Source organism: Eurypyga helias, unplaced genomic scaffold (assembly GCF_000690775.1).
Source record: "Eurypyga helias isolate BGI_N326 unplaced genomic scaffold, ASM69077v1 scaffold17658, whole genome shotgun sequence".
In the NCBI taxonomy this organism is placed as follows: Eukaryota; Metazoa; Chordata; class Aves; order Eurypygiformes; family Eurypygidae; genus Eurypyga; species Eurypyga helias.
In genome coordinates, this window is record NW_010266471.1 from 33,964 (window position 1) to 48,769 (window position 14,806).

General features: G+C 36.2%; 1 protein-coding gene across 1 annotated transcript in view; it reads left to right on the forward strand.

Annotated features, from left to right (window-relative positions):
• PSMD14 (proteasome (prosome, macropain) 26S subunit, non-ATPase, 14) overlaps positions 1–14,575 on the forward strand; it is a 43,969-nt gene extending 29,394 nt beyond the window's left edge. Inside the window, exons 7-11 of the mRNA XM_010157107.1 lie at positions 4,925–5,032; positions 8,219–8,293; positions 10,582–10,707; positions 11,969–12,031; positions 14,150–14,575. Coding sequence (XP_010155409.1) covers positions 4,925–5,032; positions 8,219–8,293; positions 10,582–10,707; positions 11,969–12,031; positions 14,150–14,248 — 471 coding nt within the window. The 3' untranslated portion in view covers positions 14,249–14,575. The remainder of the gene's footprint in view (positions 1–4,924; positions 5,033–8,218; positions 8,294–10,581; positions 10,708–11,968; positions 12,032–14,149) is intronic.
• The last annotated feature ends 231 nt before the right edge of the window (positions 14,576–14,806 follow it).

Here is a 14,806-nt window from a genome sequence, read left to right on the forward strand (position 1 = left end):
ACTGGAAAAAATATTGATGTTAGAAATTGTTTTAATTTAAACAAAAAAGGCTGACTTATTTCTAACTGAACTATTAAGATATAGGGGGTCTTGCAACACAGGACTGTTTCTGTCAATATTGTTTGTAGATTTGATTTTGGAGGGATTTCATGGAATCAGCTGTGTAAAATACTCTTGAAATTAACTTTTTTTTTTTTTTAAATACCCCACAAAGTTAGAAGACTTTATAAAAAGTGGTAATACATAAATGGCATTTGCACTCTCATAAGAAGCTAAAATAAATCCGGCTACTAAGCATCCTAAATTTTAATCAAGCCATTATTTTTAATAACTGTGTGCAGACTAGAAAAGGCCAGATTTTTTTCTAGATAGCAACTGAGGAGTCCAGCGCTTGTCTTAGATTGTGAATAACCATGAATCATACTAATTATAGCTGTCCCCAAATTTACTAAATACACTGAAGATAACTGTGAATTTTGTTTCTAAAAATACATTATGCGGGCTCTACTGTGGGCTGTTGACCCCAAGGAAATGCTTAAAAAAAATGCCACATAGTTATTGTTTTTTAGATTATTATGCTTTTTGAAGCTAAGACAGATGTACAAAAAGATGCAGTTTTTATTTTGTATTGGCAGCTTCCAAATATTTAGTATCTATTTCCAAGAGCTGCAATTAGTAAAGCATCCATGGTACTGAAATCCACACATCCCACAAGCTAATTATATTTGCAAGGTCAGATTGAATACATATTTTCAGAAAAATAAAGGGTTATATAAATGTGTCTTCTACTTGGCTGTTATATCACAGTTTGTTGATCTGGAGTATAATGTGTACAATTCACAAATTTGTCTGATAACAGAAAGTGGTGTGTGATTGTGTTTATTTTACTAACCAGTATATTCACAGCAATCACTTCCAAATATCTCTCCAGTAAAGATGTGTTAATTACAAAACAGACAAGGTCTTCTATTATATTAAAGCTACTAACAAGAAGACAGCAAAGGAATCACACATGTAAATAGCATCATCAACCCCTATTTTAGTCCTCTGTTTTGATCTGTGAGTTGCGCATAGACCAAAGGTGCTATTAAAGACTCAGTATATGAAATAGGCAGCATTATATGAACAAAATTTATTCAACAAGAAAACAGACCTTTAACATGAATTTAACAAGCCTGAGAAATTATAAACTCTCATATGCTGCAGATTCATGCAGTGATAATAAACAAAACCCCTATTTTAGTCCTCTGTTTTGATCTGTGAGTTGCGCATAGACCAAAGGTGCTATTAAAGACTCAGTATATGAAATAGGCAGCATTATATGAACAAAATTTATTCAACAAGAAAACAGACCTTTAACATGAATTTAACAAGCCTGAGAAATTATAAACTCTCATATGCTGCAGATTCATGCAGTGATAATAAACAAAAAAGGAAAGTAAGAGGTTTCCTTAAGCTAGCCAAACTGCTAATGGTTTTGTTATAAGCTGTCTGCTGTTGAAATGACCTCTGAAAAGTCTGAAGACACTGGTACTAAGAAAAATTAAATGGTCAGTGGTGAAAGAGTTGCACTGTGGAAATACATTTTAAAAGAAGAATCCACTTTCATATTTCTGGAAGATATCCCAGTGGCATAGACTGTTGTTTGAGTTTATGCCTTTACAGAAAGGGAATTTAGCATGAAGCTTGGAAACTGTAGCTTTTCCTAAAACAGCGCACGCTGCATTAGGTAACTTAAGTGCAATGAAAGCTTAAATTTTTTTGATGAGAAATGTCAAGTTCTTATAACAAAAAGCTAAGTCAGTGAGTGGGGTTTTGTGCTGCTTTTAATTAATCCTTAGAGGTTCTTTGTTCAAAATACTGTGTCTAAAGTTTCCATCGCAGAATATGGGGTGACCATGTTACTGTCCTCCGATTGCATCATGCTGTACTTCAAATACACCAACCTGGAGAGGGGACTTCTGCTTGTACACACCTCCGAGTGCTCACCGGGGCTTTCTGCTTGAATCTTACTGTGGCGTAATTAACACCTACTTCACCCATTGCTCATTAGTACACTGGACATTAATGAGTCTATTTATTTTATATAATCCTCTAAAGGAGGGACTGATTTGTGCTCACCGTGAAAAAAGCAATTACTTTTCATAGGAATATGTAGGATTTATTGTTGTATTTATGTTTTATTGCATATTAGGTCTAAATTTAGCCTCCAGGTTGTTGAGCATGTTAGTTTCTTTAAGATGGTTGCTATAGTGATAGAAACAAATTCCTTTAATCTTAGTGTAGTTAAAGTATTTAGTTAGCATTGGTCGTCACAGTGCCACTGAGATGAGAAACACCATTTACACGCGTACCTTTTGTGCCACTCAGGTTGTAGAAATTGCAGTTTTATCCTTTTTTAACGCTTAATATTTGTGAATTGTGATTTTAATGTGTCATACCCCTTTCTGTTAGACTGCTATTTGTTCTCCTTAAGAAATACTTGCACTTCATTCCTTGAGCGGGCAGTCCTTTCCCACACAGGTAGTACTTGAAACACTGAAAATTACTTGGGGTCAGAATTAAGATGTTAGAGTAAGATTCCATATCACTCAAATATTTTAGCAGCTACTTCTCATATTCTAATGTGAAATTTATCTAGACATAACCTTGTGAACACCAGCTCAAATGTTGAATTTATTATCAAAACCAAGTTTAATCAGTTTTTTATTTTGAGTTTTATTTTACATGACTCAGATCCCAGAATAAATCCATGCTGGACAATGCCTTTCATTATTGGATAAGCTTAACACAGTCTAGATAAGTTCTCAGTTAAATCTAGAAGCATGGCTGTTAGTAAGTTACAAAGCAGCTCCTTGAGATTATAATATACTGCCAAGTTCATGTTTCTTGCGTCTCAGAGTAAATTTTTACTGCGTGGGGTTTGGGGTTTTTTCCCTTACCTAACTAGTCTCTGGAGAACCTGTGCTGTGGAATTTTTTTTGTGTTGCTTGACTTTTTAATTTATACTGTTTGGTATGGTTGGGCATTTCCAGGTGTTCTTAAATTAGAGCATCTGGTTAAAATGGAACACAGCTACGCAAGCTTGTCACAAGTGTTTTGAGATAGAGAAAAATCTCATAGTGATAAAAAAGGGAAAGAAATACAATATTTTTTTATGTTACCACAAAGAATGTATAGATACATAGAAACTGTTTCAGATCTTTTTGAGATTTAAGGTTTTTTTAAATGTAATTCCTATATTTGTAACATTAGTATCAGATGGCATGCTTCACTGCATATTAAATCTGAATTGGGGGGGGGGGTAATTATTGTTCAGAAAAAATGTCATCGTTAACTCACTGTAATTGGGTCACAACTCTTTCAATAAAGATTTTTTTTTTTTGGTACGTTTTCTGCATGCAGTTTTAAGACAACTTATACAGGTGGATCTGGCCAGTCAGCTGGGAGTCCAGGCAGTAGCCCTTGGTGGCACTGAGTGACTGAACAAGACTGAAATAGTTGGCTCTCAAAAGTAAATAAACCAGGTGATAGGTGATAAGTTACTGGGCCTTTTCAGTTTATGCTTTTATAATTTCTTTGTTATAAATACTTGCCAACTAATTGCATTTCCACAGGAATATCCTCAATGTTTATACTGTACTCCCAATAAATTGCATATATATTTAGTTATTAGTATTGGTGTAAATGAGGAGGAAAATGCTGAAACAGGGTGGGAGATACGATGTCACTTTCTCTACAGACTTTCAGTGACAGTGGTTTGTTTGTTTGTTTGTACAACATAAAAGATTTGGTTCAAGCTTAATTGCTCCAAATACCAAACCAGCCCCATAAATGTGTCTGTTGTTGCCCAGCCCATAGTATGGAGAGGAAGAGAACAAAAATTACTGTAGAAAAGCCGTTGAAAGGATATTGAAATTTTTTAGTTTAATGAACTAGAATAACTCTTCAAACATATGCAGACGAGATGCTTGCAAAATATGCCCAGTACTGTTTTCACGGGTGTACGTGCACTGGTCCAGTTGTAAGACTGGGGTCTAAACGAGACACCTTACCTTGCAGTTAGGAATCTGTAATGGCCAGTACCCAGTAAGAATGGGTTTGAGCATGTTGTTGGTATGTGTTCAGGTCTGTTTCCCCTCATGCAGGTGTTGGATAGGGGTGTGGGTTTTATTTTATGGGGCCATGAAACCCTATTGCCAAAGAATTTTGTAGACAAATTCAGCACAGAACAGAATAAAAATCAGTTATGGTTTTACTTTATTTGCAGTGAAATAGCACTGAATACTACCTACCATGTACCTTTAAATCATAAATGACCTTGGTTTTCTTTAACTCTATTTCTTACTCCTGAGCATGACACTGACAAGGACTTTTTAATCCATCAGACAGTTTATAGACCCTTTCGTAGTCACAAGAAGCAAAAAGCATCTGACTAGAAGGGAATACATAGGGCAAGTTCCTTGCTGGCTATAATTTTGTTGTCATTTCAAGTATTGTGGTAGTATAATTGATGTGACAGGACTGGGCTTTAGACTCGGTCCCTTAGCTTGTGCTCACTTTCAGTTTTAGTCTCTCTCTGTCATTCATTTTGATTGGATAAGATTTAGGTGACAAACATATGCATACCTTTGAAGCTTAGAGGAAGCGTACAGAAAAACTCAGTGTTATATGATGATATCATGTATATAAAACTTAGAGCTCCGTGGAAAAAGTAATAATTGGTGTCACCTTACAATACAAGGTAGTGTAGTGTGCTGATAGCATAGCCAGCAGGAGGCTCTTTTTTATTAATATTGTAATTAAATGATTTTCTGGATAAAGGCCAAAACCAGATGAGAGTTGATTGTGCCTTGTCCACTGTTGCTTGGCACTATTAGTTGCATTTTCTAAAAAGAATTGACTTGACATCTTGTTTTTACAGGTTGTTATTGATGCCTTCAGATTGATCAATGCTAATATGATGGTCTTGGGACATGAACCAAGACAAACAACTTCAAATCTGGGTCACTTAAACAAGCCATCTATCCAGGTAAAGCCACTGTTGATAGTCCTGTAAATTACAAGCTTTATTCAGCAATTTTGGAGAAAGGTTCCTAAAAAGAGTAAGCTACAAATTGTTCTCTCTATAGTGTTTTTCTGCATGCATTTGTAATGATGAGATTCATCAGTGGAGCTGTATATGTGTAGAGTTTAAAAATGAGCCCTAGACTAGCTACCAAAAAGTGTGAATGCACGTAGAAGCACATACTGTGAAGGTTAAAGTAAAGATTTATGGAAATGCAAACATTTTTAAATGACAATTGATGTCATACCATGTGATACGAGATAAGTACCATTTTCAGTACTGCAGCTTAAAGTGCTGCTTATTAACGTCTCAGCTTTCCTCAAGATAAACTGTTCTGAAGCAAATTACGGAAAAGGTTTCCTCTTCATTAATAATCTTGTCTTTCTACTGTGTGCTTACATAGGTTCTTGCTTAATATGTAATCTAGCTGTAACCTTGTATTGTCTTAAATAATTAATCTCTGATTTTTATATAATGCAGTAATTTGTGAAACTTAAATATTCAAAATTTGATTTATTTAAGTTGTCTTTCCACTAGTAAGACAGAAATGTTGGTCTTCAACAAAGCAAACCCTTATTTTGAGAAATGGCTTCTGTCCCAAAACATGTATCCTCTGGAGTGATTAATGCTTTTATCTGTGTCATTCTTCTGCCTCAATGTTGGGGTTTTTTTCTTTCTTCTCTCCAGAAAACTTGTTTTCCCTTACTGTGCATTCTAAAAGACATGTATACTTGCAACCATGAACCCTAACTCTCCTGCTCTTTTGATCTGCTACTTGACCAATAAAATATCTGTTACATAAACATGCAAAACTAGTCAGAGTAGAACTGAAGTAAGGGCTAAACTTCTGCTGTAAGAGAGCTGAGATCACCATGCCCCATCTTTAAAAAGATCAGTTGTTTTTATTACCAGTGCATTGAAACCCTTTACTATCTGTAAAAATGCTAGCCAAAAAAACCTAGGCAATTACAGTGTGTCTTCTTCAGAATGTTATTGTGGTTTATTTTTTATTTTTGCATTGGTAAAAACTGTGAACTATAATGACTATGAAAGAAGCAGCAAATACTCTTGATTGGGCATGGACATGCCCATACTTGCATGTTTCAGGGCTTTCCTACTTGGGCTTTTCTGGACCACATCTAATGACCTCCCTTGTAAACCCCTGTAGTATTGTTCAGCTTCATTATTTTACGATCCCTGACACTACAGCATGGCACACTTTGGCCATGGGAGTTTTGGGTTTCTGTTGTTAGAGTGGGTATTTTCCATTTTGTGCTGGTTTTTCGCAAGTTGGCGGTGAGCTGTTGCAAGTGTCACTGTTAACCTAAAAATCATACTTAAAAATTATACTCTTATTAAAACTGCAAGGGCTCTTGCAGTGTTTTGCTTTTATTCTAAGGTCCTGAATAAAACTCTGACCCAGTTGAGGTCAGCAGCAAACAATACTGCTTTCACCTGGGCTAGAAGCAGGATTTTACGACATTCCTTAGAATCTCAGGAATAAGAATACCATGTGGCTTGACTTCATCCCCTTTTTAGTGGTTTTTCTTGTGTTCCTTTATCAACAGAGTTTCTACTTGCTCTTTGTGCATCTGATTTGTAAGGCTTGTTGTAATGATGAAGAACAAGCTTTGCTTTAAAGTGTTTTATGGGTTTTAATTTAACCTGTTGCAGTGGCTAAACTAAAACTGCTGTTCACGTTTCAAGTGGAACAGTTGTTTTACCTTTTACATTGTTCCACTCTTCAAAGAGTGATTTCAAAGGGGAGAGGAAAGAGAGAGGATAATGGGGGAAGGCTAGGATGTTTGTCAAATTTGAGGACATTTAGCGAACTCGCTGAGTTCAAACACAAACCCCAAAATTCAGTCGTTTTGAGCGGGATAAGTAAGTGGCAGTGGAAACTCCTTATTGCTAGTAGTTTCAACCATAAATTAATTTATTGATTATAAAAACTGTATTTTACAATTTTAATTATAATAAGTAGCATAAGTCATAGTTATCTGTAACTCTGGGTTCTTGTGAATATGACAACTCAAGGAGTTTTGTGTCCTTGTATATGTGTTTGCAGAAGAAATCTGTTTAAAATGTATGTATGAGAACATTTTCAGCTTTCATACAGATAATTTTGGAATGCTGAAATATTAAGTCACATAAGATGTAAATACACATTCTGTGTAGCTCTACAGAAGATATTTAAACATAAATAGGTAGAATGATTGAAGCATAAATATTTACCACTAATTCTGCATATTTTGTGTGATTTATCATCTCTCATTTCTAAATGTATACCTCATATGTAAGATTTTATTTGAAAAATAGACAGTTCTGGTTGTGATGAGGATTTATCACAGCATTTTCTTAAACCCCCACACCTCTCAAATATTAATTCAATGCACCTTTAGGTCATACATGTTAAAAAAAAAAACTATGTAAGGCACACGAGCGAAACAGAAGATGCATGCAGATAGGTGTCACTTAACCTAATCTCAGTCGATCAGGTTGTGATGTACAAGTTCAGGGACAAACTTGCAAAGGGCTTAATTATAATGAAAGGCTTTTTCTTTTTTTGTCCATTTAAAGTTTAAAAAAGAAAATAAGCTTTAATAGCCAGGGTTAATTTGATGCACGTACTCTAACCGATACCCGACATGTTTAATCACTGCTTCAGCTACTCTCTCTTTGTATGGTACCTTAGAGAATGAGCTTGGGAATGTTGGCAGTGGCTGTAAATAAACAGATAGGCAACATTCTTTTGTTTGTAACAGAAGGAGCCTTGTGTTTTAATAGAAGTGATAACCGAATTTACTGAGAGAGGAAGGATTTGAGAGAAATATGTTTGTGCATATGTATTGGTCAAATGTTTGCAGGCAGTTACCACTTTTTCCTGTGGTAGTTGTCACTGTGTGAAAAAATTGGTGCTTTAGAAATAGAAAGTATAACTGTCAGTTAACAAGCACTGAAAGAGAAATAGGAACAGGTACATTTACTTGATACCTCCTTATAGTTTCTGTGTATTTGTTTCTTTGTGGTTTTTCTTTTATTTCAGTGATGTTTGAAGGTGGCTGTATGTAAATTATCTCTTCCCTTCTCACATTTTTTCATTTCAGTGGTGGGTAATTTTAATGCAGACTTTTTCCCTGAATTTTACAGGCTCTAATTCATGGACTAAACAGACATTACTATTCCATCACCATCAACTACAGGAAGAACGAACTAGAGCAGAAGGTAATTCTTTCAGCCTTTATTCAGAAGACAAAGAGCACTATACGAAGTATTTCAGTAGTTATTTTAACTCTCCTGGCGCAGATGGCTTCTTTTCCAGAGGGCACTTAGATGTGTACTCATGATGATGAAACCTTCCAAAACCACATTCTAATTTTCATATAAATAGTTTGACAACATTTTTGTCCACGTTTTTTATGGAAAGTTCTCATGCTGTTCTCTACACTTAACAGGTATGTGCAAAGTTTCAACTTTTCAGTCATGAAGCTGAAAGACATGCTTGCTGCTTTAGGTTATCACAGGCTGGAATTCCTGAAGCTGTAAGACCATGTTTTCCAAAATGGAATTGTATAACCAAGGAATCTCAGGTTTTTATTAGCTGTAATCACTTTGACAGAAGGTGCTTCCGGTTGGTATGAATGGAGCTTCCCAAGACCTCACTGAATATGAGGAAGCATTGATGTCCTGCATTTATAGATGAAATCTTGTTAGGTTACTGACAACAAATGCTGTCTGTTACTTTTGTATCAGACTTCCTCAGTTGTAAGTAAAATATACCTTGACTGTCTCAACCAGGAAAACAAACAGGAAAAAAAAGCTGATTTCTTGTCTACAGAAGTTAATTCTTGAAAAGCCAGATTCAGTCCTCAGTTATGCCTGGGTGTGTTCATGGCCTTGGTCAGGGTTATAAATTGATCTCAGAGTTGGAGTTTATGATGAAATGGTCAGAATATTTTTCTCACTTCATTTTGACTTCCAGAGGTCTAGAAGTAATTAAAAAAAAAAAACAACTTTGAATCATGGAAGAATATGCATGCAAATCAGGGAGTTGAAAAGAATTTGTGAAAGGCATAACCCTTTCTAGGATGGTACCAGGCAGATTCTGAGACCTCACAGTTACTGAAAAGACTAACTGGTTCAGCAAAACCAGCTCTCTCGGGAAGCGTCCGTGAAGTTTCTGGAGGTTGTCTGTGTTCAAATACAACAGTATGGCCAATCCAGTCTTCTCAAGTTCCAACAAGTTCAAGTTCCATTAAAGTGTTTTCTTTAATGGCTGTAAAGCCGTTAACCTACTTTACTTTACTTACATGACGTTATTACCTCTGTAAGTGGGAGAATAATCTTGACCGTTAGGGAACTTGAATCTGTGAGGCAGCAACGATCTCCACACATCTTTCGTAAGACAGGTTCATACGTATCTCAACCCCCTCATGGTGGTGGTGATGTGTTACCTCCATCTGTAGTAAGAAGAGTGTGTGCTTCATGTATTAAACGAGGAGCCCATCACACGAAACCATAATTTTAAAATCCAGATAGCCTAGCTAACTGTCCATATGCAGTTTGCCTGCAGCTCCTTCTGTCAGTAACTAAGATCTTGCTAATGCAAATTATGACACAAACGTTCAACTGGGTTTATACGTTCCCCAGCCAGGTTTCTTCGGAAGCTGTACATGGGATGAACAGGCACTTCTGTTCAGGTGGCAGCAAATACAGGGCTTATGGGTTCTCTGAAGTAAATATTCGCAGATTGCAGGCAAGCTGATGCTGAAAAGGATATCCCTGCAGTCCTCAAGTATGCAGAAGATCCACAAAATCTACTTTCTTTCTTTATGAAAACCATGGAATTGTCTTTGTAGCCATTCCTTTACTCTTTCAAGGATGACACCAGTGTCAAGTAAAATATTTCAGGTGTTTCTAATAGTCTGCGTGTTTATCACCATCAAAACTCTGCATCACTCTTGCATGTTGGTTTTAGGGCTTGTAGGAGGACAAACACGCACCAGTCATGCTTTGGTTGCTTTTGAAGTTCACTTCATCACAACTTTGGCAGCTGCTTCCGTACCATCCAGGATAATCAGTGAAGACTAAGTAACTACTTCATACATTTAATCCATTTTCAACTTTGTCAGTGGCCAGAAGCCTCAACTGTTCCGTATTTGGCAGTTAAAATATTCACTTTCCTGTTAGCTCTCCTGCAGTGCAACTGTGCGTTCTCAACCTCCAGCTAAAAATTACAACAGAACACCTGAGGTTTCTGTCAAAGTAAGTGTGACCCTGGTTTCCATGCCTCATTTTCATATTTAGGGTTCAAGAAGTTGGATCTTCAAAAACGTATGAAAAATCTATCATCTGATCTGCAGAATGGTTGATTATTGTATTTCCTGTATTTAAATACTGTGAGATGGATCATTTTTATTACTTAATATTATAAGTTGTTTTTCTGTCAGAGATCTTCATAGTATCATGAATGTATTTTACGATGGATGCTCTCAAGAGGTTTTGTTTTGTAGATGTTGCTAAACTTGCATAAGAAAAGTTGGATGGAAGGTTTGACACTTCAGGACTACAGTGAACACTGCAAGCTCAATGAAACAGTAGTGAAGGAGATGTTAGAATTAGCCAAGAATTATAACAAGGTATTCGTATCCCACAATGATAGTATAACTGTAGCTGTGTTTGTGAATATAGTTATTACTAAATTTCAGAAGAAAGAAGCTGATTATGACAAGTTTTATTCAGAATGACTTGTAAAAGTCTGGACTTTAAGAACAAAACTGTTGCAGGGACTCTTTTGGACCTCGGTGGTTATTTGATTTGTATAATCTGTTTTCACCAAAGAGTTTCTCGGGATTTGGATAAATCAGGCACAAGTGTGGCTTTAATGGCCTTGTGGAAACTGTGTTTCTTATTAATCAACTGTGTGTTGTTTCTCTGTGAAGTTGCCTATTGGCTGCTCAGGCATTGCCACCCAACTTTTTGCCCCAAACTGGCAAGACATTTAATTACATGTTTTGCTTTGAAATGTCAGTGGTCACATCAGTGTTGTGTTTTTATTTAATGAAGACAGTATAAGATTCCTGTAGATCAAAATAAGCAGTTGATTGTGTTCTTCGTTCCTTCAGTCACGGACTTCACCTGCGTGGCAAAATAAAGGTTATGTATCTGTATCATTCCAGCAGATGGGTAGTGAGCATTTAGAACACATTCTAGAATCAACATCAATATTTTTAGATTAAAAAATTATTACTGGTATTGTAAGGAAGAGGAATGACAGTTATTTTTACTGTTTTAATACTGGTACTTACACGTAAATCTTTTTTATAAATACTAGATCTCAACAAGCACTCTGAGTAGTAACATGTCAGTCATTCCTGACGAGTGCTGTTTTTTTAACTCCTTAGAAGTCTTTGAAAACAAAATTCAATATTACATTCACAAGTTAGTGGATTTACTTTATAACAACACGTTTGAAGGCAACAGAACACCATAAAATGTATTAAAATGAGTGACTTTAAACAGTATAAAAATTTGAGATCAAACCCTGCAGTAGTTAAAACAAGGTAGGTAACGTTATTTTTAGTTCTGCTTTACTAGTTTGACTGTCTTTATTGATACCGCTCACTTAGGATTTCTGCTTGAAAACGGTTTTGTAAGTATCTGACAGTTAAACCATTCATGAGTATTTGCCTTGATCTTTTGCACTAATGCTTAGTAATTAAAACCACGTCTGCTGAAGAGCTGCAGTACCTTTCCTTTTGACTTGCTGAAAGGTGTTGCCTTTTTTCTTTTTTCTTTTTTCTTTTTTTTTGAAAGAGAATTATATTTTGTGAATCTTGTGGTTTGGGGAAAAAGTAAATGAAATCTGAAACACTGACCTTTTCTGTGTTTCTTTCACAGGCTGTTGAAGAAGAAGATAAGATGACACCTGAACAGCTGGCAATAAAAAATGTTGGCAAGCAGGTGAGGTGTGATGGATTGGAGTGAGGTGGAATGATATGCTTCGTTCATTCTAAATATTATTTTTTTTACATGTGCGTAGGTGATTTTAGTTCTCCGTGCAGGATATTTTCAACACTCCAAATAATGAACTTATTTTTGTTCAAGATTGTTGTGTGAGGATCACAGCTTTTGACTCTAGGTAACGGGCAAGTTGGGTTCTGCTTGCTTTTCTGTTCTGTGCAGAGGAGCAGCATTAAGATTCGGTGGTTTTTCTTTTTTCTTTATAACTTCTTTCTGAGAAGAGGCATAAAGATACCCAGGACTGTGTCAGAGAGGCCAAAACTGTGGAGACTTTTAACAAGGAGTCATCATTTAAAGAGGATGGGAGTGTTGTTTATCATGGCTGAAGAGCCAGCTCACCCCTACCCTCAGTCCACGACTGTCACTGCTTCGCTCCACTCTCACGTACGCGACTGAGCTGTGTCGCTTTGTATTGCTGCGGAAGGAGAGCAGTTTAGGACCACAGCTGCGACTGAAAACACCCACACACTTAATTCTGTCCCTTTGCAGCGTCGGGATGTAATGTCTTTATAGAAGACTTGACAGAAAACTCTTTCTGCATTTGGTTCCAACGTGAGGGTTTGAGGAAATGTGCTTGGGTGAGGGAGAGGAGAGCAGAACAAGTTTGTGAGAGGTTGTGCTCAAATTCGAGATGGGCAGTAGAAACAAGAAATAACTTTCAAGATACACAGTGTGTCCTTAAAGAACCAGTATTTATTGTACTGCTAGTAGCAGTAGAAGTAAAAGGATTCTGGATTGCTCTTATGTGTCAGCTCGTAGCAGCTATGTCATAACACATCTGCACTATTGTTCAGTCACTCATGTGTTTCTGTAGCATCCAGAACAATGGACTTTATGCACACCTACACATACACAAATATATAGATTAAAACATGTAAGGGTTGTATTTGGAGGGTTATGAGGTCATCTCAAACAGAATTTGAGCTTCACTAGTTGTTTAAATCATTTTGCATACATAAAAAAAATATTTTGATAGTTCTTTAAAAAGAAAAAAAATTCCTGATAAAATCAAGTAATTTCCATGTTGTTTTTTAATTGCAACTTACATAAAAAGCTTTCTAAACAAACAGCTGCTTACAATAGAGATGATATTGCATAATTTGCTAGGAACAGAGAGAATACTGGAGAACTGTATGATCTTTGACAATGAGTTAAGAAGGACAGCTTACGCAGATTTTCTAGTACACTTTTATGTAACCTTAGATGGGTTCATCAGATTTTGACAATAATTCTTCTTTAAAGAATTTAAAATTCCCACGCAGGGTTGTCTTCCATATTTTAATTTCTTTCCATGCAAGAAAATAGCAACAGTAATACTACAACGAAGTTTTCAGATGTGTTTTTCAATGTACATTTTTAATGCCAAATGTAACTTGGCAGTATTTGAAGATTAATTACTTAAGCTCAGTTCCGAAACAAGAAGTGCCTGTATGTGGTTTTCAAACAGAAATAATCTTATTGTTCTGTGCAGATGCCCACAAATGCCCACATCAGTTGAGTAATAGTGTGTGGGGATGTGTATTTTCAGGACACTGCTCAGGCTTAACATGAAAATGAAATTTTTCAGAGTGGTTGAACACAGCATTCTGCATTTTTTATTTCATTTTTTATGGGTTTAAATATGCTAATTTTCTTGCAGTCAACACAACTATTCAAAAACTGTGTTAGGTCATGCTTGAGACTTTACAGGGTTAGAACACATATTTGTACAAAGATCTGAAAACAAACTGCATTGTACCAGGACTAAGGACATTGGCCTTAGTGAGACGCGTACTGTGCGTTGTCCTTAAAACTCACAGCTGTCACGGTTACTCTTCAGATGCTGGGTAGAAGTTTACTTCCTAAACTTACCCTCAACTTAGATAAGTGATAGTATGGACTAATACCATGTTATTCAGGGCAATTCAGTCATTTGCTAGGTCTTGTTAGAATGGAAAATTGGGGATATTACTGGCCCGTGTTCCTTAACTCACAATCATCTTAAATAGACCTGCAGTTAATGACATCCTTCAGAGATGTGTTTCCATCATTTTTCTCACGGCATCCTTTGTATTTCAGGACCCCAAACGCCATTTAGAAGAGCATGTGGATGTGCTGATGACCTCAAACATTGTCCAGTGTTTAGCTGCAATGCTGGATACAGTTGTATTTAAATAACCAATTTCCTGTTTGTGATGCTCTCTCTGTATATTTGTTTATTGTTTCTAATACTCACAAAACAGAGACTGTTGAGGCTGTATTTGATTAAACCGAGACATCTGACTTCATTTGCAGTGTAAGTACAGCACTATAACACCTTCCAGTCTCTAATTGTGCAGTCGCTTCAGTTTCTTTCTGTTGGGGTCTTCACAGATTCCAAGGCATTCATGAACACAACGTGGGCAAAAATGTATTACATTTTCATTTAATATTTGGGGGGAAAAAAGCAGTAGTACATATATATTTTGATTGTTGCAACATAATAAAAGTACATTTACAAACCTGTCTTAAGTTCTGTAAGGCCTTTTTTGAGAAAGGACAGCGGGAATTAACAATGTAGGAAAAGTGTGGATAAAGGTTTGCTTCTACCCACCGTAAAATTACTGAGATACTAATTGCTAGGACAGCAAAAATTCTCTGATGAAATTTGCCTCCCATTGATTACCAGATACTCGCACTGAGATAAACAAAAAAAAAAAGTAGTAATGCTGAATTCTCAGGATGTATAAAACCCAA